This window comes from Borostomias antarcticus, assembly GCF_949987555.1.
Source record: "Borostomias antarcticus genome assembly, chromosome: 4".
Lineage (NCBI taxonomy): Eukaryota > Metazoa > Chordata > Actinopteri > Stomiiformes > Stomiidae > Borostomias > Borostomias antarcticus.
The window spans coordinates 6,644,650-6,672,138 of record NC_140237.1 but is presented as its reverse complement, the minus strand read 5'-3'; the positions used below and the strand labels follow the sequence as shown (position 1 = coordinate 6,672,138).

The 27,489-nt window shown below is 43.9% G+C and overlaps 3 protein-coding genes across 3 annotated transcripts; 1 reads left to right on the top strand and 2 right to left on the bottom strand.

Annotated features, from left to right (window-relative positions):
• Positions 1–161: 161 nt before the first annotated feature.
• On the bottom strand, positions 162–2,655 carry LOC311308559 (solute carrier family 25 member 44-like). Its single transcript, XM_084437531.1, has 4 exons — positions 2,529–2,655; positions 1,196–1,866; positions 885–1,012; positions 162–738 (listed from the first exon to the last, which is right to left on the bottom strand). Exons 2-4 carry the CDS (start codon positions 1,821–1,823, stop codon positions 547–549), a joined length of 948 nt encoding a protein of 315 aa, XP_084293657.1. The 5' UTR covers positions 1,824–1,866; positions 2,529–2,655; the 3' UTR covers positions 162–546.
• Positions 2,656–4,226: 1,571 nt separating this feature from the next.
• Positions 4,227–11,434, top strand: psma4 (proteasome 20S subunit alpha 4). Its single transcript, XM_084436677.1, has 9 exons — positions 4,227–4,282; positions 4,847–4,869; positions 5,089–5,131; positions 5,671–5,833; positions 7,995–8,072; positions 8,218–8,306; positions 8,452–8,582; positions 9,503–9,626; positions 11,169–11,434. The coding sequence occupies exons 2-9, from the start codon at positions 4,867–4,869 to the stop codon at positions 11,321–11,323; spliced, it is 786 nt and encodes a 261-aa protein (XP_084292803.1). The 5' UTR covers positions 4,227–4,282; positions 4,847–4,866; the 3' UTR covers positions 11,324–11,434.
• Positions 11,435–13,038: 1,604 nt separating this feature from the next.
• Positions 13,039–14,804, bottom strand: LOC311308112 (ornithine decarboxylase antizyme 2-like; the record flags this gene model as incomplete). The annotated part of the gene is given in 6 exon segments (XM_084437048.1): positions 13,039–13,169; positions 13,437–13,522; positions 13,878–14,056; positions 14,503–14,583; positions 14,585–14,657; positions 14,791–14,804. Coding segments are annotated over 6 exon segments (564 nt in total).
• Between the last annotated feature and the right edge of the window lie 12,685 nt (positions 14,805–27,489).

The window sequence follows — 27,489 nt, the reverse complement described above, 5'->3', positions numbered from 1 at the left end:
ACAAGAGACAGCATGGAATCAGCTGAAAATGTTCTCCATCAATCAACATTATGGGCAAGTTGTAAATGGCCTCTATGTCCAAAATTCTGAACTACCCCTTTAACTATTACTACCAGAAGGGACAAAGGAAACATGGTTTTAGAGGTGAACTTCTAGGTATTCTAGTTCAGACAATAGAAATACAAAAAGGTCACATAGATTCAGTTCAATATTTGGGCAGTCATGAAGCAAATTATGAAACACCACGGAATCACATACAACAAAACTTAAAATCTCTTTTTTTTTTACCACACCACATTCTGTGATAAAATGCCCCCCCACTTTACTTCAAACAAAAGGCAGCAGTTCAAAAAGGCAAAAAGAAATAGATTAAAGACAACAATGCTATGGAGTTCACCTAAGTTCCAATTTGGCCCTGAAACCTGTAGTCTTTTATATTTCTATCACCCATTCTGTCTCATTATACAGTATCTGTGAAACACCAATGCGTGTAGAGCCCAGGGGCCAAAATGGAACCGGGCCAGTACAACAACGTTCAAGTGTCCTCTACCAGTGTCTAGAGTCTACCAGTTCTGGTCGCAAACTCATTTTCTTTAGGGTCTCATATCCGACCACCATGACGATTGCCGTAGGAGTGGAGGATATGATGCGTGCAGACAGGCCTTTGGTCATCCCCCAGAATCCCTCCTCAGCCATCAGCTGCTTGAACGTCTCTATGACTGAGGTCTTGCCTTCAACCTGTCAAACACAAACAAGACTGTAGTCACTCACAAAATAAGAAAACATATCTAATAAGGCTTTAAATACAAAAAGGTGACCCTTGTAATGTTTATATCCTAATCAAACATCTACAAAATTCTTTACCACAGTTGTGATGTGTGTACCTGTACTCTAGCTCTAACCACATCCATTGGATTGGTGACAGTGGATGCAGTTGCAGCTGCTAGTGGTCCAGCCATGGCTTGCAGGATCAGATGAGGACAGTCACTGGGTGCCAGTTTAGAGAGCTGTTCTGTGATAAGATAACTCAGTGTGAGGTACTTGGAAAAATGCTGTGCATAGCCATGTCCAATCACGTTGTATGATTATAGCAGTAATAATGTATGTATTCAAAGAACACAATTCTATATGTTTTGCCTTGGTGTAATTGGTGATAGTGCAAACAAAATGACTAATAAAGAAAAAAAACTTTTACCTGCATAAAAGTGATAAAAAGGCCACCAGACAGCACTGTTTGGGATGTAGGTGAGCAGAGAGGCAACGTATCCCCTGTAGAAACCGCGGAAGCCATCAACCGCAAAAATCTGAGCAATAATGTCCCTGGTTTGGCCAAATGTAATTTTGGCCTTCCCCGCCTCCACTTTGTGCTTGATCCGGAAGCGAGTCAGGTGCTCCCCTTGGCCCTGCATCATCAGCTGCTGGGAGACCACGTCGATGGGGACAGTGATGCTCTGGGCCACCAGGGAGGCCGAGCCTCCCGCCACCAGGGATTTGATGGTATTGTCATTAGAATAGTTGGAAACATACTTCCTCACAAGCTCATAGGTGGTGATGTACGCCTGGCCTGATATAAGTGTGAAGGTGTTGACCATGAAGCCTCGGTAGAGGCCCCGCACTCCCTCGGCACGAAGGATCTTGAAGAAGGCGTCAAAGGTGCCACTGTAGAGAGACTTGCCCTTCTGCACTTGCAGCCGAGTACGGATGAGGGTGGCGGGGTAGACGGTGGCCCTAATGGACATGGTCATGAACACCCCGAAGGAGTAGAACTTCCTCTTGTCGAGGTCCTCCCATTCGATGATCTGGATGTTCCTCTTCTGCTCCATCCTGCCACCCTGGGAAGCCCCCCCACATCAGACAAGCATCTACCTGATAGGGTAAACAAAACACATTGTCAGCAACCATTGTCTATGTGAGGTACTGAATGTCTATCAATTTGTTATGAATTGGTCATGTCATTATCTCCCAAGTCTCCTTGAAAAATTAACAATGACTAAACGGAGTGGCTTTGCATTACTAGGATTAAAGGTCATACAATTCATATCTGCCGTTAGCCTAGCTGGCTAATGTCATGCACATTCTTTAGACAACCTTGAGAAGACAAATTTGGCATTGTAATGTTTTAGGTCACTAGAGGGCCAATGGTCATTTGGCAAGATATTTCTGTTCCTGAAACGTAACTGCGCACGTAACGTTATGCATTCATCAACAGACTAACACAGCATTAATGTATAGTTATCATTGATAATTTTCAGGTCATAGGACATAATGTTCCCACCGCCAAAGCAAAGTGCCAATCGAGCAGTCTCTAAAAATGCTCGAAAAATCCAGCTGCTTATTGATTTCAAATAAAAAGTCAGAAATCAATCCTACAACTGAGCCTGTAGCTCTCTGGCATTTATTTTGACACACGTCCTGAGCTCGCTTGCAAGCTAGACAGCTAAAAATCATTGAGCTAACGTGTTAGTCAGCTAGCTTAGCTGGAAAGCTAACGTTAGAGCATACCTAGCTCAGTCTCTAGGAAAACGTACCTCATCAGACAAATGTTTACAGGAATTAACCCATAAGCTAAATCGCGGCGCCTATTTACACGTGTTTCTGAAATCGCAAATTGAAGGAATATTCGCCCCAGTTGCAGGTAACTTTCGTGACGGCGGGTAGAGGATCCAGTTAGCTAACTAGTGCTAGGTGGCTAACTAGTTACTTCCTGTTCCCCGTCGAATGTCATGCCGGTGAATCAACCAATCAGCGACAGCAAACACTGACACGCCACTGAGGGTAAAGGTCAGCATATGAAGGTACATTTTAGGGAGGGAAAAATGCGGTATTATAGGTAATATGGATGTGTGTGTTGTGTGCGTGCGTTTGTACCCTATGGATTTGAGTAGACTTAAAATTGTAGATTAGAGTGCCACAGCTGGAACTACAAACCCTATTATTATGGCGAAATTAGGCTTTCTGAAGCACTGAGGCGTTACTCGAGGCCACATTTAACACTGTCTGTACACTAGTGACACTTGCTGGCAAATATCATTTAAAGCAACCGACTTTACACTACGTGTGTGTGTGTGGGGGGGGGGTGAGGAAAAAAAAAAAATCTCACTCCAAGCTTTTGGTCAAACATGGCAGACCTGTAGTAGCAAACCGTACAACAGCTGTTAGGCCTAACAAAAATTGATGGTCGTGATTTCACTTTATGATTAGTCTGACTCACCGGATGTAGGTTTTGGGGATAAGCCCAAGCCTAATACATTTAAGTATATGTGCAACATGTACAACAATTGTTATAATGTAGACCTATGCCATTCAAATTGACACTTTTGAAATAATAGGCTACACCAATTCATGTTTGACTTAATTCAACTCTTCCAAAAAACTACACGCAATCTAAACTTCCAACACTCCACTCTCCACCAGCCAACTGTTCTTTTAGTAGACCTACAACCCACGAAAGGAAAAAAAATCACTAAAGTGTATGTGCAGTTACTACAGTAGGCTACTACTGTAGAATACGGAGATGTGTAAACAGGTGTGTGTACACATGAGTAATGTTAAATGGTAAAAACAAATGAGCACTGCAAAACACTTACAGATGCTCTATCATCTGACCCCATATCATGTATTGTGTGTGTGTGTGTGTGTGTGTGTCTAGGACACTCACTGTCCCTCAGGTTGTGGCATGATGATACATATTAGGCCGCCATACGTGCCATGTCTCCTTCTCCTAGGAGTAGCCTATTTTTCATTTTGAGAGGTCATTATAGTGAATTTATCTTATACGCTTTTTGAAGTCTGACATTACAGAGTTGAATTTGTTAAAGTAGTTGTTCCTTCATTGAATGTCTTACCATGTAGTAGGAAGTTCATCTCTTGTTTGAACCCCACCTGTCAAACAGTGACCACATTGTTTTATTTTGGTTGCCATGACTTTTGATGTTGTCACTTGCCAATTTGCCAATTCTTTCTCTACCTAATGTTAACTTAAATGTGTCTTCTGCTCTTCTATCTCAACAGGCATGAGCAGCTGTGAGCTAGTGTAGGAAACGAGCAAAGTAACTCCATGGTGCATCCTGCAATGCGGGATGACCTAGTATCACCACATAATCATAAACATTATCACCACATAATCATAAACATTATCACCACATAATCCCACCCAGAACCCGTCCCAGAAGACAGATGGCGCGACTGAGCTCTGGCGACAGAGAAATCTACCTCCGCTCCACTGCCTCTACGCCCACAGTGTGTCAGCAACAAACCGAGAGCAAAACGACATCTCTTTGAGGTAAATGTTGTCGCTTCTTTCATGCACTGAGTAATATTGATATAAATATGTGTGTTTAATTAAATCTAATTATTATATATAAGTATGATTTCGTTGTGGCCAGCAACTAGCTAACTAACGTTAGCCTGCAAATGGAAGTTATGTGAAGCCGGGTAGTTATGTGTAGCTAGTAGCTAGCTAGCATTAGTAAGCTAGCTAGCATTAGTAAGCATGCGAGCAGGTTAGCTAGCCTGCGAAACTTGCTTTCTGTTTCCAGCTATAATGCTAACGCTACGCCGATAGCATACATGCTAGTAATTTGCTGTCTCATCCGTTAAACCTATTGGCAGTAGTACTAGTTTACTGTCTAATAAAATATGAACACCTTACGGCACGCTGCAGTCTTAACATTGCGTTGCATTTTTTCAGAGTCGATGCTAGCTAGCTTATTCTTTTAACCTAGTGCTATATAGCTAGCAAGCTCACTTACTAGCTAATGTTAGCTTATTAGTGTAGCTAGCTAGACAGTTGTTCTTGTTCCAGAATGCCAGAAAGACACATGCCTAAAATGATTGGTGTTTACAGGTTTTAAAGACGTTTCAAGAATGGTGAGTATATGTTCTATTTTTTCAAACCAGTGGTGTTCAACTTGTATCAGAAAACACTGGGATCAGAATCAGAAAATCATGACCATTACACTAACGTTATAACTTATTCTGAATAGGCATCTTGACTATTTAAAATGTAAAGATGCCTATTTTATGGAGAAGCATCTTTTTGGTTGTTTGGTTTGTGCCATCCACAACAATTCTCTCTCTTCCAATTAGTCTCGCAGATATGATTCCCGGACAACCATTTTCTCACCTGAAGGCAAGTGTTCTTATTCATAACTCGTCTCTTTCAAAGTTATTGCCCTTTATGTTTTTTTTTTTTTTTAACTGGACTCTGTGAAGCACCTTGAGATTTGTCCTACATTTTAAAGTGTGCTATATAAATTAATTAATATTTATTATTATTATATAATTCAAGTGTTCTTCTCATGATATGATAACATATAAACATAGAAGCGCTTGTGAGATATTTCTATATCTTTTTTCAAAGCGGTTGTGACTTGTGCTACATGTAATATTATATCCATAATTAGCCCGGTTACATTTGAAGGGCTTTTGAAGTGAATACTTGTCAAAGTATTTCCCTACCGCATATGTTGTGATGGGCAATGATATTGCAAGTTGAGTCTGCACTGTTTAGAAAATGATTGAAGCCATCATGTAGGCATCAAAATGAGCATGTGAGCGCAGGTTTTGTGAACAGTACACACCTTTAAGATTGTCATCCTAACATTATAAATTGAGTTAGAGCTGGTATTCTAAATAATCCTAACTAATAAGGCCTGTTTGTTTTCATAGGGCGCCTCTATCAGGTGGAGTACGCCATGGAGGCCATTGGTCATGCAGGCACATGTTTGGGGATTCTAGCAAATGATGGAGTGCTGTTGGCTGCAGAGAGGCGCAATATCCACAAACTGCTTGACGAAGTGTTTTTCTCAGAGAAGATCTACAAGCTCAATGAGTAAGTTATTAACATTAACGGTAACATTGTACTTATATAGCACTTTCATCCAAAGCGCTTCACAATGACCTGTCGTTCACCCATTCACATGCACATTCACACACCAATGACGGCCAACTGCCATGAAAGGTGCCAACCTGGTCATTGGGAACAATCTGGGGTTCAGGACACTGTCATGTGGACAGGAGTCCAATATCCTGGTGGTGCATCACCGTGTCAGTTTATGAGCAGCTGGGTTTGACACCGCTGGGGGTCAGCTGGACAGGTGCTCTTCAGCTCTGCTCTCTGATGTACCTCAGCAACCTAACTATGACAGGACCCACAGCAGTAATCTAGCTAGCTACAAGTTTAACTAGCTAATTCAAAGCTGTTGATCTTCGCCATCATGCCATGATTAAATTATTTTGGTTCTAATACCTGCAAAATAGGTAGGTATCAATCAAATCAATCAATCAGAGCTTTATTTGTATAGCGCATTTCCTACACCGAGGCAACACAATGTGCTTTACAGAGAACAAGGGAGGTGGGCATAGGTCCCACCCCTACATATTCCAGAGGGAAGCAAAAAACAGTATCACCCAGGGGCCAGAAGGGGTAGCTAGCTAGCTGAATCAATCGTTTGCAGCATGCTATTGATTGTTATAGCCAGAAGCTAAGTAGTCATGGATGTATTAAATATTGTGAAATACCTGTATGTACGGGTCTGGTCTATCTGGTAATGTTAACAAAAGTGAGCAGTTCGGGGATCTGCCCCGTGATTCGGATCCACTCCCAGAAAATGGAATGGGTTCTTCAATGGCCCATGCTACACTCCTCCCCTCCACCAAGTTTAATGAAAATCGCTCTGGTAGTTTTTGCATAATCCTGCTGACAGACAAAATAACTGACAGACTAACGCACACTACCGAAAACATAACCTCCTCACCCGGACTTCGTCCTGGGCAGAGGTAATTAAAACGTTTATAATTGACGCACCAATCAACGTTCACACCAAGCATTAAATTAAGTCTATAGCTGCTCCTGTGACCTCAATATGAGCAGTTTGTTTTTGTGCAAACAGTCAAAACAGCATAACAGTTCAAACTCAGCCAAATGAAAAATCTAGACATAGCCTAGGGTATGCTTGCTACGTATTCCTAGGTCTGTAAACACAAGCTGTACAAAGTGAATCAAGCCAACTGTCATTCTATTCTAACCCAAGCACTCTGAAATGAGAGCAGATTCTCAGCGCATTTACCAACGCACCCTAAATGAGAGAATGATTGAAATTGTTTGAAAACCAATGTTTTTCTTTGTCTTTGACAGACAGTAAAGGGGTAGAGAGACAGACAGTAAAGGGGTAGAGAGACAGACAGTAAAGGGGTAGAGAGACAGGCAGTAAAGGGGTAGAGAGACACAGTAAAGGGGTAGAGAGACGGGCAGTAAAGGGGTAGAGAGACACAGTAAAGAGGTAGAGAGACAGGCAGTAAAGGGGTAGAGAGACACAGTAAAGGGGTAGAGAGACACAGTAAAGGGGTAGAGAGACATAGTAAAGGGGTAGAGACAGACAGTAAAGGGGTAGAGAGACAGACACTAAAGGGGTAGAGAGACAGACAGTAAAGGGGTAGAGAGACAGACAGTAAAGGGGTAGAGAGACAGACAGTAAAGGGGTAGAGAGACAGACAGTAAAGGGGTAGAGAGACAGACAGTAAAGGGGTAGAGAGACAGACAGTAAAGGGGTAGAGAGACAGACAGTAAAGGGGTAGAGAGACAGACAGTAAAGGGGTAGAGAGACAGACAGTAAAGGGGTAGAGAGACAGACAGTAAAGGGGTAGAGAGACAGACAGTAAAGAGGTAGAGAGAGGTACGGTAGTGATTGAGATGGGTGGACAGGAAAGCCATGGGTGAGGGGCACATGATATTGAAGAGCCATGACCCTCTGGGACATTTTTCAAGTAAAAATGTAACATTGGAACGAATGGACAATGGGATTTGTTGTCAACAATTTCATGGATTCGTTGCGTTATTGTCATGGACATTATTTTTTTCAAACAAAAATTTTGAAAGTAAACAGATAAACAAAAATAAACTTCATAAGCCTCTGCAATTTCATAGTTTGTTAGCTGCAACGGACGTTGTGGGAAATGAGACATAACATGGTTTTGTGCCCTTGGTCTTTCAGAGACATGGCTTGCAGTGTAGCTGGAATCACCTCAGATGCCAACGTGTTAACCAATGAGCTCAGACTAATTGCACAGAGGTAAGTGTTCTGGGGACGTCGACCCCCGACCATGGTGATTTGTTGTTCAGTTTCTACTTGAAAAATATTGCATTGGAAGACCTATGGTTGGCTTCTAGCATCTTCTGTATTGTTTTTTGATTTAACAGATGCTCCTTTCTTACAGATATCTACTGCAATACCAGGAGCCAATCCCCTGTGAGCAGCTGGTGACAGCCCTGTGTGACATCAAGCAGGCCTACACACAGTTTGGAGGTAATCCAGATCACAGCCTTATCTTCTAGAGCTACCATACATACCTGCAATCTACTGTTGGAACTCATATCAAGTACCCATTCATTTCTGGTGTCTGTCTCTGTCTGTCTCTGTCTCTCTCTGTCTGTCTCTGTCTGTCTAACAGGGAAGAGGCCGTTTGGTGTGTCTCTGCTGTACATGGGCTGGGACAAACACTACGGCTTCCAGCTGTACCAGAGTGACCCCAGCGGGAACTACGGAGGCTGGAAGGCCACCTGCATCGGCAACAACAGCGCTGTGAGTCTGCGCTCACACCTTCACCACAACAACGCATGAGACTTTCCCTCGGCAAGCCATCGTAGTCCACTCCTCCAAACTGAGGGAAAACAAATGACGCTTGGTAGGTAGGTAGGCTGACAGGCAGGTAGGCTGACAGGCAGGTAGGCCATCCAGTCGTTTCAACCACGCATGGTGAGATGTTGGGACAGGGTTATTACAGTACTGCGACTACCACAGATTAAAATTGTATTTATTTATGCCAGAGCACTTTATTTATTGATTGCTGTCGGGATGTAAAGATTGCAAAAAATATAAGTGATTCTTCTGAAAAAAATCGCCTACCCTACATTTGTGTTACACCATTGATGCACTGCAAAAATCATAAGAACTGGTAGGAAAACAGCATGAATGCACTAAGCTTATAAATGACATGTCAAATAATCTGTTTATAGGAGGAGATATTAAACCAAGTAGCCCTAATTAAACCAAATAGTCCTAATTTGTATGTCTTGTCTGTGGACTATGACAGAAAACAAAGGTTGAGACAGATGCTCTGCAGTAGATGGCGCTGATGCACAATACTGATGCACAGTACTCTTTATTTTTTATTGTTGTCTGGTTTGGCACCAGCATATCCTGGTATCCATTGAGTCAGTTCAGTCTCAACTATGCAGTCCAGATCTTCCACAATCCACATAGTTGGAGATGGTTGAGAGAGGCTTCCCGCTCACTGTTCTTAGCTGCAAAATTACTTTATTAGAAAAACAAAGGTTTGGTCATTAGACCATCAGGCTAAAATGGGCAAATGGTATTAGAAATATGGATTACAAATTAAATGTTGTGTGGCTGTATGCACTGTTAAAGGGGGGAAGATGAGGTCAAAGTGTCAAACAAGCTTTCATTTTTGTGTAGTTGAAAAGGGTCTCTGTTTTCCTCAGGCTGCTGTGTCCATGCTGAAGCAGGATTTCAAAGAGGGGGAGATGACCCTGTCTTCTGCCCTGGCCCTGGCCGTCAAGGTCCTCAACAAGACCATGGATGTCAGCAAGCTCTCGGCAGAGAAAGGTGGGCATTTCAGAAGGAGTCCCTGGAGGTGCCCAATGAATATGCGCCACATGGCTGTTGGGTGATGGGGTAGTTATTTCTGTATACAGAGGGCAACTGCTTATGTTATATAGAGCACGTAAACATGTTGTCCCTCACCCATGACGGTCAGACGTTTTACGTGCAGGAGCAGTAGAACCACATCTGCTTCAAGAAACGCAAGAAAAAAAGGGCCTCAGTAAAAGTATAGTCTATTCTACTGAGGAGCCTGTCTACTTTCTAAATCAGAGCTTTAGGTGTTTAGTGGACGTGCGTCTATTAACGCTATCTCTGAGGCAACGTCCATTTTTACTAAAAACGTTAAGGTAATAAAAACAGACAATGTTTGGTGATAGCTGATAGCAAGTGTAGCTTACTTTGTAGCTCGAAATGTCCTATAAACAATTCCGGTTTTCACATTTTCAAAATGCCGTTATGTCGGTTTTAAACTGGGTTGTTAATTTTGACAATAGCGCTGCAGTTTAGAATTATCTGAGAGGGTATCTACTGTGTTAATGCCATCGGATGTCCAGTAACGGTTACAGTCATGGACATTAATGAATGGAATGCTCACACAATGACGCGGCATCGCCAAGCAACAGGGTGGGACTAACAGAATTAATGGTGTGTTCGTTTATAACTGGGAGGTGGCAAATTGCGACTTGCTACTAGGAATGATTAAATAAAACGCAGCATGAACTCGCACTTCCTCGTCGCAAATTCGGATATGTTTCTCAGCCCCCAGTTGCCGGCTGACGTCAATATCATATCATCATTATATAATTCGCTATAGCTTGAATGCACACAGGTCGGAGGTAGGTATTTTGCCACTTGCGACTCGCCACCTCCGACCACAAACGAACGCACCATTATACTGATGATTTGAGGTCATTTTTATACGGCTAAATATGCACATAAAAAGCTGAAAATATGGACATAGACTCTATGCTATGTAATTGTAGGAGAGTCGGTTACCTTTCTGTTGCAGTTTAAAATGTTGCTAGTACAAGACAGAAATGAGTCTTGTCGCAGTGCTTTTGGCATTAATAGATCCCCATTGGAAGGTGGCCGTTAATAAATACCTATACGCTGAAACATATTAGGTTTCTACTCCATTACCACAGGAACATGGATCATGGATGAGGGACAACATGTTTACTTCATCTAGCTTGTTCAATTTATTGTAACAGGCGTCACAATAACCATATACTATCATACATAACTTATATATTCATAGAGAGGATCCTGTATTAGCTCATATGTGCATACATAAAGGCCTAACTAATATAAGGGTATAGGTGACACTAATGAACATACAAAAAATGTCAGGGAAGTGTAATTTCAGTTTAATAATTTTTGCTACTTTGAAAACCTTACGTCGTTGACCTATGTACAAGTTGTCTACAGCATTAGAGGTGACTTCTGTTTTAATGTCAGTTGTGTGACTATTTAAGGCATAACTAACAGCAGCTAGAAATAGGCAATGGGCTTAAGTGAGACTCCTGGATGTTCTGTCCTCCACAGTGGAAATAGCCACTCTGACCCGGGAGGAAGGCAAGACCAAGATCAAGGTTCTGAAACAGAAGGAGGTGGAGGAGCTGATCAAACGACACGAGGCAGAAGAGGCCAAGGCAGAGAAGGACAAGAAGGAGAAGGAGCAGAAGGAGAAGGACAAATGAGCACTTGTTGAATTACACATAAAAAAATAATAATTTCAAAGTTTCATCGCATCCTGTAACGTGTTTAGCTTCGCTATTTCCTTTTTTCTCTAATAAAATGTTGAAAACAACCAACAAAATGTTGAAGACATTCAATAGATTTTGATGAACTCTACTAAGACATTCAATGTTGTTTTGTATCCAGCAGACCTGGCGGAAGCAAGTTCAGGATAGCTTTTCCTTTGCTGTGGTTAAACACTGATGGTTACTCAGTATAAGAGACCTGGATGATTTTACCTCCTTATTGTAAGAGTCAAGATCTTGAATCTTACTTTAAGGGGGTCAAATCAAATGCATTAGATTACATTCTTGTAAAGTGTAAAATATTGAGGTTTGTCAGATTTATTTGAGGTTTATTTGTAATGGGTAACCTAATTGGTTTACTCAATCATTAGATCATAATCCAGAGGGAAATGTGGGGTTCTGTCCCCACTGTCCATTCAGGAGCACTCCTTATTCTTTGAAATGGCGAATCACAGTTTGCTCTAGAAATGTTTTGCAACCAAATCCTGGTCCTCAAATGATGTCCTATTGTCAGTGAAGGGAAGCATTATTGCATGACTGATGCAAAATCTCCATCTAGTACCACTAACAAGGGTGTTGAAAACACCTGCCATACGCTGGGTAACTGCTTGGTTACAAATCACAAAAGACAAGTCGGAGACAAAATTAACATTTATTGTTTTACAATTCCCACGACCCTGTGTACCGTTTTATGAGGATGGAATATCTCAGTTTCAGATCAACAGAGTGTACTCAAATCAGCAGCTATGGGAGCCCTAACAATGCAGAGGTGGTTGGTCAGATTCACACGTTCCAGCTACAGTAATCCACTCACTTGAATGCATAGACATAGGGGAAAAAGTGCTTCAGCAAATATGAGATTTGTTTTGCTATCATAATACTGTATAAGCCTTTCTGTGAGCAATGTGACTGCTATATAACACAAGTACCTTAAATCCTGATATCTGGGAGCAAACATCAAACAACTTACTCAATATTAAAGACTTCAGATTCAGTGAATAAATGCACAGTAACATTGCTAACTTCTTGAATAATATCTACTCATATTAAGTATTTTGGGAGTTTTAACTATTAGTATAATGCTACATGAAGGTAAGAGGATAAAGTAGTATTTGTATCACCAGGTGACCCACTTACAGTATAAGCTGTGGCACAGGCAACATGCAAGAGGTCAAAAATACAGCTAATAGGTTATGGTTTTCTCTACTGTCCTAGAAGGCCAACTAGCCAAAGAGGTCAACCAGTCCCTGCATTTGAACTACAGCATGTAGCGCTCAAGGACTCCTCTCATTATGAAACAAACACTGCTATTTATCAAGTGTCTTGGAGTAGGAGTGCTGGTCCATAATCAGGTACCAACCTGTTCTTATTTAATTTAAAAAGTAACAACTGATCCTAGATCAGCACTCCTCTGCAAAGCTTGATAAATATGGGCCAAAGAGTACAGACGGGGAGAGAGATGACATTTCCATCCCGTTCACAGATTAGATCTTTGGTCATGAAGAAATGGAAGAGAAGCTATTGTAGACTGTTGGTACAAGGTGTAATTAAGAAAGTAATTTCTGCAGAACCAAATCTCACGAGAGTGCTGGCCTAAATCTGTTCTATCTGTCCATGAGAGCATAAGAACAGTGTATCCAGAGACATGCTGGTCACTCTTCATCAGAGCATGCTGGTGTCATGGAGTAGACCAGGAACAGAAGGTCTGCTTGTATGGGCACCAGAGGGTGGCCTGGCTGTACAACTTGAAACCCCATGTAGTGGAACATCTTGGTGAGGAGCACTGGAGGACACAGACAAACACAGTGCCATGATAAGAGATGCATGTATGTTTGACCATATTTACCTGTTAAGTGTTTAATACAATAATAATAAAATACAATGACTCTGATACATTATCACAATTTACAGTCATTCATAATTGACGTGACCCTATGTCTATGAGTAAGAATGATTAAAAATTACTAAATTACCTAAAACATCCTTTCTGTTACTTGTTTACAGCCCTTTATATTGAGGTAAACCTGTCTAAATGTTCCATTAGATTTACCTCGATCCCCTCTGCTTCTGGAGAACCACAAGAACACATGGCTGACTCCTAAATCCTCCTCCGAGAACTTGAGAAGACTGGTGAGACTGAAGAGGAGAGGAGAGAATGGATGATGAACAGATTGTGAATCTTTATCCTCCCCTCCACATAGGGCATCATACTACAGGCAGAGTGTCACACAGCAGGTGCTGCATTATGTCTTCAGTACCACTGGATGAATTGGCATCTTAAATTAATATCAAATATAATTACAGTGCACTTGAAAAATTTAGGATCTACAACATTTAGTATTTTTCTGCTCAACATGCCTAATATATATAATTATATAGACTAAAAATACATGAAGCAAACTATGTATTTGCAAAAACCTGTGTCTGGTAACATACAGTAAGCACAGTATGATTATAAAAAGGTGACATGGTTGTAAGGATAGATCCTCACCCCTCTTTGCTACCCTCAGCGAGAGGCCCTTCTGGTATCTCCAGGAAGAGGCTATCCGCAGTCACTACTGTCTCCCAGCATGCACTGCGGTGCTCGCTCAGCTGGTAGTGGAAGTGCAGGATAGGAACATGAAGGCCCCCGTGCACAGAGGTCACCTGAGTCACCGTCAGCCTCCCATCCTGAAAACAGTAGGAACACTTTACATCCTTCCAGACACAAAAAGGCTATCCTATTGGAGAATAACCTCTTTATAAACCATCTAGGCTACTCATAAGATAATCAGTATTGAACTTAGCATTCTGATGATGTTGGGTTTGCCAAACCAATATTCTTATTCACTATCCTGTAGAGACCATTCAAGTTCATTAAATGTGAGCCCTTCTGCTTTGTCACTCCATACAATCTTTGAACATTGAACATATACTTTACACCAGCCATGTTTCACATGTAAATCACATGCAGACAGTAGTAATGTAGTTTTGTATTTGGAGTAGTCCTACTCCTTTAAGTGGTTCAGCAACTTTCTAACTTATTAAGAGTAGCTTAAGTGTTAGATACAGTGACCTATATCTCTGAAATTATGCATCAAACGTGAGAGGTCAGCAACAATAGCCCCAAGACTCACTTTGTGGAGGGGCGCTTGAAGAGGGGGATCCCTGCCAGTCCCTTGCCCACCCGGGATCTTCAGCAGTGGGTGAGGGACATCAGGAGCACCACAGAGGCCCTGGGGCCGCAGATCTGGAGCAGGCCAGCCTGGCCCTCAGCAACGACACGCCCAGACTGGGACCACCCACAGGAACAACATGGTGAGGCTCAGCTATCACAAGCAACTCAACTGTTTTGGTTTATTGTATTGTATTGTATGTCTCCACAAGGATTTAAATATTTGTAAATAATAACTCAAACGCTGTACGCAGGCGCTCCCATTTTAGAGTATATCACCCTCTTTGCGTGCTGCTGTCCTGTTGGGACAGACATATGCAGGCTAAACCACTGGCCCTTGCTTTTCCCCCTTGTCCTTTTCATAGTTAAAAGGTCCGACCTGGATTAGAAGGCTACAATTTACACTATTTCTCATCTTTGCATCATCTCTCTTTCTCTGTTGCATAATGGAGGGGGGGGGGGGGGTATGATTCTCCTTTCAAGTAAGAGTGTCTTACGTAACGTCCTCTTGAGGGCATCCGCATAAAGTAGTGGTTGTGTAACCGAGGGAGGATGACGTTTATGCTGAGGCAAGGCTTCTCGTGCGATGGACCTTTCTCTGTTTGAGACTACAGCAATATTATTGTATGGGGGGTAGTTACTGTAGTCTATTCGATTTATTTATTATAGACATTTAATGTTTAGACCAGCTCTCCACTTCTATGCGTATAAATCAAGTGCATTCATTAGGATATAGGGCCTACCATTGATTATCATGTAATCTAAAACTCAAAGCATACTAACAGGACTCCTCATTTCAGACCAAGGATTAGGCCCATTGTACAATGTTTAACATGTCTTTAGAATACAACATATGCCCATCGGTAAATCAACACTTCGACTGGCGAAGTACAACAAAACATTCTGATTGTGAGGTTTGGTATTATCAGTTAAACATCTAACCTATTGCACTACCGAATCTTACCTTTCCTCAGTAGCCAGCATTATTTTGCAAAATTCAACAGGAATGTCCTTACGAACAAAATGACTGTTCAACAGAAATTTAACAGGAAAAAAAATCACCATCCGTGAGGTGTACAAGATGTCCTTTATTCCTCCCGTCGGGTGCAGGGCAGGGAAGCGAGCACGCGGACTCCAGAGCTACTCAGAGATGCTAAAGATTACTCTGCGATTACTATGGGTCCGGAGGACACAGCGCATGTGCGCTGACTGACATCATGACCATTGGCGTTGCGTCGAATTTTCAGACTTTTTTGTAAGTCATCCATAAATATAATGATCATAGCAATATCATAATTACCATAGCCGCCGTGTCTGCTTTTGCATAGAGAAAGTAGACACCATATCTATTTTCTGATAGGAATATATGAGCCAAGGAATATAAATCAACCCATGTTTCCTCGAAAGTTGAGCTGTCTCAACTAATATTAATAACTATTAGCGGAAGTTTACAATCATATGTACGGCGATTGAAAATAGTTCTATGATAAAAGATAAATACAACCCAATCGGAAGCATACTTTGTGGCAATTTGTTTTGTCAGAACCTCCCTTTTTTCTCTTTTGTCAGAAAACAGCAGCCAGGAAGTGTCAGGTGAATTGTACATGTGCAGCATGGATGTCAATAGAACTGTGCAGTATGTTCTATGTAGACATGAACCAGGCCCAAAACACATTGGAGGACCTGATGCTGAGAATATGTCACCAAGAGGGTGTTGGAAATTCCAAAGGCGTGTGCCGCCCACCAGGTAAATTCAGCAAGACCACCCAAGATTTGTAGTTGGTTCTTACTGGATTCAATATGATATAACATTGCCATCTACCCTGTATTGAAGTCATTGTGTCACACATTTACCACAGGCACAATGTTATATACCACCTAGCAGCCAGAGGGTGCTGTGTGCATGTTTTGAATAGGAACTGCAGTAAGCATAAAGCGCTTTAATAAACTTTGGCACACCACAAATCATAAAAAATTTAACTTAACAACTTGTTCTTATCAGACTTACTGGAGACAATGCCCAAGAGTATAGGTGTGCAATGCCGACTGAATCTGCTAAAGCTTCATGAGAAAATTAGGTTTAAAGCGCTATATTAGCATTAACAAAAAGCGCTATATTAGCAATAACAATTAGCTTCCCGACAAAATGGTCAAATGCCTATAATCAGAAGCGTCATGCCTATAGAACTTCAGGGGGCAAGTTTTTTTTTACATTTCTGTTCTTGTTTGTTTACCATTACATTGTACAATGCGTAAGTAGTAAGTAAGTAAGTAAGTTTTATTTATATAGCGCCTTTCACAGCACGAATGCACAAAGCGCTTTACAATACAAATAACACATAAAAAGGAAGAAAGAGCGACATACAAAATACAATACATACAAAATACAAGGCAATTACGACATACAAAGTACATTACAAGGCAGTTACAAAATATAGTACAAGGCAGTTACAGTTACAAGAGCAGGAGCAAGCAACAAAAGCGTCTGCTCTGAACGAAAGCCGTTGATAAAAGCTATGATTATTTTCTCTACTGAGCTGAATGTATTATGTATTACACACGGTCTTTGCCAGTGGGTGGCCCGGTGAGTGGTACACTGTTGCTGAATGGTTTTGACCTGAGGGGGCGGAGTCTTATAGTCAGTCGCGGACAGTGTAGCCCTCTCTGGGCCACCCTCCACACCCACTAGTGAAGGCCGTGTGTCTCTAGCCCACTCTGAGGCCGAGTTGTGAGGTCATGGCGTGGATAGTGGCGTGATGGTGAGACTCCGCCCCCCCAGTTGTGGCTCACTTCCGTTGTGTTGTGGCTCACTTCCGTTGTGTTGTGGCCGGTTTGTGTTGTGTTGTGGCCGGTTTGTGTTGTGGCCGGTTTGTATTGTGTTGTGGCCGGTTTGTGTTGTGTTGTGGCCGGTTTGTGTTGTGTTGTCACTTTTTTTGATGCGTTGCCACTTTTTTGATGCGTTGTCACTTTTATTGATGTGTTGTGTTGTGACACTTCAGGGCCACCGTAAGATATACTCATGATGATTACCCAACAGGAGCCAGGTGAGCGCAGGAAGACTGGTGGCTATGATCAGTCTAATTAGCAGAGGTGGAGGCCACAGAAAAGGGCCTGTGCCATAACTCAAAGTCCTCAACTGATGTGTGGAAGTAAACAGCCTCTCAATTAAAATACACTGTGTACAAAATAAAGATCATTATGATTCAATGCAAGATTCAAGATCTCTTTATTGCCATGTATTTGGTTCACACATACTAGGAATTTGACGCGGGTTAAGGAAAATGCTGTTAGATGGCATACTATATGAGTGAGTTTTGTTTTACATATTATGAAAGTATAAATTGTAAGCTTTCAAATGATGTACCATGCATTGAAATCTGAAAACGGGCTTCAAAGATTGAGCTGTTCACACTTCTCACAGGACATGGATTTTCCTGACAAAATATGACTAATTTACTCATCCTAAAAGTGTTGTTTGTTATATTGAGTGGGTTCCTCGCAACTTCAATTTTCATATAATGGAAAAAAGAAAAAAAAGAAGAAAGCATTTTGCCCTCTAGTGCATTTTGAGGATTGCAGACATCCGGACCAAACCTCCAGTGGCAGTCACATATACAGAATGGGGTGTGGTGAGTGTGTGTACAGTGTGTGTTCTATATACAGAATGGGGTGTGGTGAGTGTGTGTACAGTGTGTGTTCTATATACAGAATGGGGTGTGGTGAGTGTGTATACAGTGTGTGGTCTATATACAGAATGGGGTGTGGTGAGTGTGTGTACAGTGTGTGTTCTATATACAGAATGGGGTGTGGTGAGTGTGTGTACAGTGTGTGTTCTATATACAGAATGGGGTGTGGTGAGTGTGTGTACAGTGTGTGTGCAGAGTGTGGTGTGGTGGGTGAGCGGTGTTATATACAGTGAGTGCAGTGTGTGTGCCGTTAAGGTATGTGGAACAATCAGAGGTCGTGTGGAAGTGGTGCAAGGGGTATAGAGTTGTAGCAGAGGGGACATGACCCCCAGGAAAGAAATGTCAAGAGGTGGACATCGTTAGATTCCCCTCGGCCTACAGAATCTATTATATCTTATATCTTATATATATTATTATATATTTATCTGCTTTGGGCAGTTTGGAGTTGATAAATGTCATTATAAGCACGGAGAATAACCATTCCTTGACCGCCATTCAGTTGGGACTTGGGACTCACTCACTGGTCAGAATATGTGACCAGGTCAGATATGTGAACACACTGTAGGCTACCTGCACAATACATAAGTCAAACACTAACCCAGTGTTTTACGGTGATTCCCCATCCTCTCAGACAGTCTGGATGATCGGAGAGCCAGCAACAAACCGGCCACCATTTCTGCTTGAAGCCTACCTGCACAAAATGTGCAACAGCGCTCTCTAGGGTCACATAATTCAGTGGGTCACCATTTTCGGGACAACACTTGTCCGGACTTTCTATCCCAGGAGGCAGCAGACCTCTAGATATCTGTGAATGAAGCTCTTATCAACACCATTGTTATTGGGGGGCTGCCAAAATCCTATCCCGCCTTTAAACTGCTCCCAGTTGTTACTACAAATGTGGTTTCTAGAGCACCACCCAGTGACCTAAACATGTAACAACCCTGGGTGCTGAGGCTCTAGTCAGCACTGGGGCAGGGCCTACACTAGGGCCTAGAGCAGGGCCTAGAGCAGGGCCTAGAGCAGGTCATAGACCAGGGCCTAGACTAGGGCCTAGAGCAGGGCCTAGAGCAGGTCATAGACCAGGGCCTAGAGCAGGGCCTAGAGCAGGGCCTAGAGCAGGTCATAGACCAGGGCCTTGTGCAGGGCCTAGAGCAGGTCATAGACTAGGGCCTAGAGCAGGGCCTAGAGCAGGGCCTAGACCAGGGCCTAGAGAAGGTCATAGACCAGGGCCTAGAGCAGGGCCTGGATCTGCATGGTTGAGAATGTGAAATCCTGGGCCCTACTCCAGGGGCTCTGCTTCTAAACCCCTGGACAGTACACTTTGATTGAGCAGTTACTTCCTAGCAAGAAGATGTGTGCTCTTCCAGTGGATGAAGTATTAGCTACATCTCCTACAGCAGGGGTAGCCAACCAGTCAGAGACTAAGAGCCACAAAAATGACTGTGGTACCACCCAGAGCCACACCATATATAGCAGCGTTTCTCAACCTTTTTTTCAGTCACCGCACCCTTCATTAGTACTTAAAATCCCAAGGCACCCCAGTCTAAAATAAGAAGAAAAACATTATTGTCCATTAAATATACATTTAAAGTTAATTTATTTAAAATTAATACATACAACAAGATATTTTCTGACATAATATATTTTGGACTGGGCTGGGTTAGGCTGGACTGGGCTGGGTTAGGCTGGGCTGGACTGGGTTAGGCTGGACTGGGCTGGGTTAGGCTGAACTGGACTGGGTTAGGCTGGACTGGGCTGGGTTAGGCTGAACTGGGCTGGGTTAGGCTGAACTGGGCTGGGTTAGGCTGGGCTGGGTTAGGCTGGACTGGGCTGGGTTAGGCTGAATTGGGCTGGGTTAGGCTGGGCTGGGTTAGGCTGGACTGGGCTGGGTTAGGCTGAACTGGGCTGGGTTAGGCTGGACTGGGCTGGGCTGGGTTAGGCTGGACTGGGCTGGGTTAGGCTGGGCTGGACTGGGTTAGGCTGGACTGGGCTGGGTTAGGCTGAACTGGGCTGGGTGAGGCTGGGCTGGACTGGGCTGGGTTAGGCTGAACTGGGCTGGGCTGGGTTAGGCTGGACTGGACTGGGTTAGGCTGGACTGGACTGGGCTGGGTTGGGCTGGACTGGGCTCGAGATTTGAGGCTTTGAAGTGTCCCAATGATGTCTGGCATATCAGACAGAATGGCTTACCATTACGTTCTATGAAGAAAAAATTACTCTCCCCACTCGGGTAAAAAATGTCCTGTGTTCGTCTTCATATTTTCTTTTAGCTGCGCATTTCTTTCCAGCCATTCTTTGGTTGTGTACAGTAGCCTAGGCTACGTTAGCTTTTGTCGTAAAAGAGAATGACCCACGCAAAGCTAATTATTTTGTTTACAATAGGTGCGTTTACATGACAAATATTTTTCAATCTGGTTGATTTCAAGCTGATTTCAGCTTGAGCGTATACATGGGATACAAAGTAAACTGGTTGGATGTTTACATGCGACCGAACGCGCACGCAGCCGTGAGTGATTGCGTTACGATGGTTACAAACAGCTGACTACTGAACTGTCGAGCGTGCCTTGATTAGTCAAGTCTTGAGCATGCGCAGAATGAACGCAGAACGCAGCATCAATCCGTTTCAAGGTAGTATACATGACGGACCAAACGGTTTCGAAAAGGTTTAAACTACCTTCTTGAAAGCGATTGGAATTTCAATCGGGTTGGGGCATTTCAGTCGGATTGAGGTGTTTATATGACATATTTTCTATCGGTTTGGTCTTCCAAACCTATTTGAAACCGATTCAAACCGTCCATGTAAACGCACCTAATAATTTTGTTACCAAGGTGATTTGCTACCTATATGATTGGTTTGAAGTGGTTCTCACGCGACTTCCTCACTAGCGAAACGAATCATGATTTTATGACAAATCTGCAATAAACTAAAATGGGCGGGAAGAAATGCACAGCGAAACTAGAGAGAGAGAAACGTTCTTATGGAATGAATGAATTTATTTTTTAATGAAAGGATGGAAGAGCCGCAAGCCAACTTTTTTTGGAGGATGGATGGAGGAGCCGCACATTGACGGGCAAAGAGCCGCGGGTTGGCCACCCCTGTTCTACAGGGACCCAGTGGTATAAAAGCATTTAAAAGTAATTGAAATACAATAAAAAAACGTATTTGACCCAGCAGGTCTGATCCCCACATCAATTACAATCACCTCACCTCATGCATACTGTAAGACATGTATAATATCCCCTCCTGTCAAAAAATATAAGTCTTCCATCTTGATTTAAAAGAACTAAGAGTTGCAGCAGACCTGCAGCTTTCTGGAAGCTTGTTCAAGGGGAACACTTGGATCCACTGCCTGGGATCTCTGTTCCCTTATGGACTGAATATAAATGATGACTTAAAGTGTTTTCTGTACCTCTTTTCATTGGCTATTTAGATTAAGTTGTTTATGATGTTCATCTAGAGCTGATGTTTAACTTGTCTGTTGATATGATTGACAGTAATTTCTGTCACTTTGTTTAGTGATTTTATTGGTTTTAGTTCCTGTCACTCTTCTACGTGTGGGTTTGTTATATCCTCTCCTCCCCAGTCTCGGGGCCGAGGGGCTATCCTTTTACCACCCTGAGCCTGGGTAAGGGGGTCACCCGGGTTATCAATCAATCAATCAATCAAAGCTTTATTTGTATAGCGCATTTCATACCCAGAGGCAACACAATGCGCTTTACAGAGAACAAGGGAGGTGGGCATACGATCCACTCTCTACATATTCCAGAGGGAAGCAAAAAAACAGTAATCACCCGGGGGCCAGATAAGTGAGCTGTAAAAATTCTTCCCTGACCCCTCTCAACAAGGCGATCGAGCAAGCTCCAGGAGTATGTTTGTCTACCGGCTAAGAACATTTATGAAGCAATACATTGCATTGAATTACATTTCAGAGTGAGAGAGGCTAAAAGCATCATAGGAGAGAGAATATTCTACGGACATGCTACATCATCCACAGTAGACAGGGGTCCAGGAGCCATGTCACCGTTTCATCATCCACAACCGTCAGGCCACGCATTCCGTTGGGTGCCCCATAAATCGGACAGCCCTGGATGACGTGGTCTGCGGTTTGTTCTGTCACTGTTGAAGAGTTGTGACTACTGAAGAAGGCCTTTTGAAATTATTTTCAACATAATTGTCTAATCACCATCAGATGTGTTACTATGGGCTGTGGACCAGTGCCTGCGAGATACTGTGTTTGATTTTGAAGGAGGCCTGAAGGCTTAAATGCAAATTCTATTAAAAGAGAAAATGCTTAGCTGGGCTATATGGAGCCAGAGTGTGTGACACTTTTTTCCTGCTACAACACCACTCAAACATGGCAGGCTGGCACCCTCTGTCCTGCCTATGCTCCTACCCCTCTGTCCTATGTATGTATGTATGTGTGTGTGTGTGTGTGTGTGTGTGTGTGTGTGTGTGTGTAATGTATGTATGTATGTAGCAAGGACCTGGAATCCAAACATAACTTTGGCAACATCATGACCTGCCATTGTAGGCCTTGATCATATTCACAAATAACTGAGTTACATGTGCATATGAGTTCCCTTCATTATGTAGTAGACTATTGGTGGCACTGGTGGAAGATGGAGACATAATGGCTATCTCGCTCCATTCATAGAACTCCCCTTGCTTAAAAAAAAAAAAGAACCTAGATTTATAACTTTTTGAACAAGCTGGTAGTAATGCAGCGGATGATAAGTAGGCTAATGATAGTAATGAGGCTACAGTAGCATAGGCCTAGCTGTAGATATGCTTCACGTTCAGGTTACTGAGAAAGAGCGCAAGTGACCAAGACACGTTTATCTGTGCCCAATTTAAATAACTTGGATTTGTAAGTATAGCTTCAAATGTGCAGGTCCTATGTGGGGTTGGTAGAGTAGACCTACAGTAATTTCAGCATAAATTAAAATCAATCTACCCCATCAATAATTCCAATAGGCTAACGCGTTATTATGGAAATTGTCGGTACCGCGCGCAGTGTCCCGTCTTCCCGTAGCCAGAACCATCTAGAAGTCACAGCTGTGTGTTAATTGCTGCACAGTTCTAGTCTAAGCAGCCTCAGTTCCCGTTTTATTCATATTAGCTCATATAGTCCAACGGACCGGGCTATGAATTCGGCTCGGCTATTGTGATACAATGAAGCAATAATGTGAACTGCTGGCTGAAACAGTGCTTGTGGCGAGAATGTGCTTTAGAAGCTGGCACTATGCTCTCTGAATAGGTAGGCCTACTTGTACTAGGCCTAATAGGTGTTCTATCTCATGCTTACTGTTTTGGTGTGAAAATGAAAAGCAAAGCTGCTTCATACCTTTATCTAACCAACTTCTTCTTAAACAGAAGAAACAAATTCATCCTGCAGGCAGCCCACGACAGAGGTAAGAAATACATTGATTCAGCATCAAACATCATCCAGGAGCACCACCATGCAGTCAGTTTCATATTGGCCACCATTTCTCTTTTCTACCCAGTGTCAGTCACATCAAGGAGACCAATGGGGTCCCTGCCAGTAAGACCACCTCTGGCCAGGTGGTTGAAGCCACCTTGACCCCAATGGTCAAATCCATTGATGTGAACTTACTCATTCCTGCCAAGGTGGTTGAGGTCACCACTCCCACCAAAGTGAAGGCCGCCAGCCTCCCCAAGGTGGTTGAAGCTCCCACCCCCATCAAAGTGGTTCAACCCACCACCCCCATCCAGGTGGTTGAAGCTCCCACCCCCATCAAAGTGGTTCAACCCGCCACCCCCATCCAGGTGGTTGAAGCTCCCACCCCCATCAAAGTGGTTCAACCCGCCACCCCCATCCAGGTGGTTGAAGCTCCCACCCCATCAAAGTGGTTCAACCCGCCACCCCCATCCAGGTGGTTGAAGCTCCCACCCCCATCAAAGTGGTTCAACCCGCCACCCCCATCCAAGTGGTTGAAGCTCCCACCCCCATCAAAGTGGTTCAACCCGCCACAGTCATCAAGGTGGTTGAAGCTCCCACCCCCATCAAAGTGGTTCAACCCGCCACCCCCATCAAAGTGGCTGAAGCTCCCACCCCCATTAAAGTGGCTGAAGCTCCCACCCCCATTAAAGTGGTTGAACCCGCCACCCCCATCAAAGTGGTTGAAGCTCCCACCCCCATCAAAGTGGTTGAAGCTCCCACCCCCATCAAAGTGGTTGAAGCTCCCACCCCCATTAAAGTGGTTGAATCCGCAACCCCCATCGAAAGTGGCTGAAGCTCCCACACCCATCAAAGTGGTTCAACCCGCCACCCCCATCAAAGTGGTTGAAGCTCCCACCCCCATTAAAGTGGTTGAATCCGCCACCCCCATCAAAGTGGTTGAAGCTCCCATCCCCATCAAAGTGGTTGGAGCCACCACCCCCTCCCACGTGAATGGTACGTTCCATGCCTTCCTCCCTGTCTTTCTTGTCAACTCTGTTGTCTCCTTGTCCAACGTCTGACTAGATGCTAAATCATATTTGTTCTAGAGTCATGTATATTGTTCTACTTCTCACCTGGTGCGTCAGGTGCGTACGGTTGTTTATTAGTAGTTTCCTGTGTCTTCCCTTGGTGCCTCACTAGGCTCTCTCCACCTTTGGGACGTCTGCGCTTCCAGCTCCCTGGACAGGTGAAGAACAAGTACTTTATTGAAACAGGGTGAAGGCGTGACAGGCAAGGGGGGCATACTAATTATTCCCGGGACCTTGATTAAAACCTTGGCTGTGTGTGTGACCCCTCAGCGCAATCAAGGACCACAGGGGTCGGAAAGCGCCGGCTCTGCCTAGTTTGGACTGGGCGAGTATCAGGGTTCCTGGGGGTCACGCCGATGGACAGAGAGGCCCCGCCCCCACCGCCACCCTCACACACCAGCAGCTGGTCTGCATGGGGTACGCTCTGAGAGAATGGACTGGCTGCACACACATGCTAGACATGCTACACACACCAACACACAACAGAGTACATTTACACACAAACTAACAAAACAGTGTGTGTAACTTTACTTACTCACTGAGTTTGTCCATCCCAGGTTCCCCAACCTTGCGCAGACCTGCTACCTGAATTCCACTCTGCAGAGTCTTCTGAGCCTGCAGAGTTTCTGCCAAGGGCTCTGCAAGCAGCACCGAGTCTGGAATTCAGTACCGGGAGCAAACCTCTTCAGGTGCTTCTCTCACTCACTCACTCACTCACTCACTCACTCACTCACTCACTCACACACACACACACACACACACACACACACACACACACACACACACACACACACACACACACACACACACACACACACACACACACACACACACACACACACACACACACACACACACACACACACACACACACACACACACACACGTACTACTGTGCAATACATACACACACCACACATGGTCCACATACAGCAACAGTAGAATTCCTTTGTGAAAACTCTCTCTCTCTCTCTCTGCAGGTTCTTTGTGGATATCCAGGTGTCCAAGTTCACCAACGACCGGGGCCAAAAAAAGAGGCTGCTCTGGGCTTTTAAGGACTGTGTGTCAGACCGGACGGGTCCGGAACCGGACCTCAGTTTTGGCTCTGGGCTGCGGGCACTCCAGGAAGGAGTCAACTGGACTGGGGCTAACATGTCTGAAACTAACCAGACTGAGGCTAATCCAACTGGGGCTAATAAGACTGGGACTACCAGACTGGGGCTAATCAGACTGGGGCTAATGAGACTGAGGCTAACAGGGCTGAGGCTACTGAGAGGGTTAAAAACAGCCACAACTAAGAGGACAACGATTGGGACAAGATCTGGAACAGGGCTGGAGTCGGGGACAGGGTCAGGCTCATCTACAAGGACAGGGGCCGTTCCAGGCTCTGAGGACCCCAGGAACTCAAACACAAAGGTCTGCGGGAGCACAGGAACTGGGACCTGTGGGAACGCAGCCACAAGGGAGAGCAGGAGCTCAGCCACAGAGGGGGTATGGGGACCAACAGGAGAGACCTCAGGAGAGACCTGCAGCTCAGGACCTGGGGATCGCTGCAGCTCTGCAGCAGGTGACTCTGCAGCTCATGGAAACTGCCACCACACAGGAAGAGGAAACTGCCACCACACAGGAACAAGAAACTGCCACCACACAGGAACAGGAAACTGCCACCCCACAGGAACAGGAAACTGCCACCACACAGGAATAGGAAACTGCCACCACACAGGAACAGCTTCCGAGATCGGACGAGAGCGGGCGTTCACCAGCGTGGTATGGCCGTAAGCCAACTGTGAGGAGGGTGACAGGCTATTTATAGACTGAATGATTTTGATTTCTGACAATTTAACTTGGTCTGATATTATGCTCTCTCCCGTGAGCGTCGGTAAAAGGCTTACAGCACCTGGTATTCCCAGGCGGTCTCCCATCCGAGTACTAACCAGGCCCGACGCTGCTTAGCTTCCGAGATCGGACGAGAGCGGGCGTTCACCAGCGTGGTATGGCCGTAAGCCACTTGTGAGGAGGCTGACAGGCTACTTATAGACTGAATGATCTTGTGTTCTGACAATTTAACTTGGTCTGATATTATGCTCTCTGCAGTGAGCGTCGGGCAATGGTAAAAGGCTTACAGCACCTGGTATTCCCAGGGCGGTCTCCCATCCAAGTACTAACCAGGCCCGACGCTGGTTAGCTTCCGAGATCCCACGAGAGCGGGCGTTCACCAGCGTGGTATGGCCGTAAGCCACTTGTGAGGAGGGTGACAGGCAGGGTTGGGGAGTAACGGATTACATGTAACGCCGTTACGTAATCAGATTACAAAAAAACAGTAACTGTAATCCGTTACAGTACAATTTAAAATATGTAATCTAGATTACAGTTACATTTGCATAGTAACGGGGATTACAGTCGTGATTACAATCACCCCTCGCCTCCTCATCAGTTTTACAAAATAGCTTTAAAAAAAAAAAAAAGAAGTAGGCTAGTAATACCGATTGCGCGCAGCGCGCCAACAAGATTCCCACTGATGTGCTCGTTGGACCACAGCTGCCAGACAGACAGCGAGCAGCACGGGCATCATGGCAGAAATAAGTATGGAGATAGTGCACTTTAAGTATAACTAGAGTATATGAGTAGTGTAACGTAAGTATAAGAATGGTGTACTTTAAGTATACACGTAATGTAATTTGAGTATATGAATAGTATACTTTAAGTATAAGACTAGCACAATTCAAGTGTCAATTAAGTATAACAGTAGTATAATTTAAGTATAATAAAAGTGTAA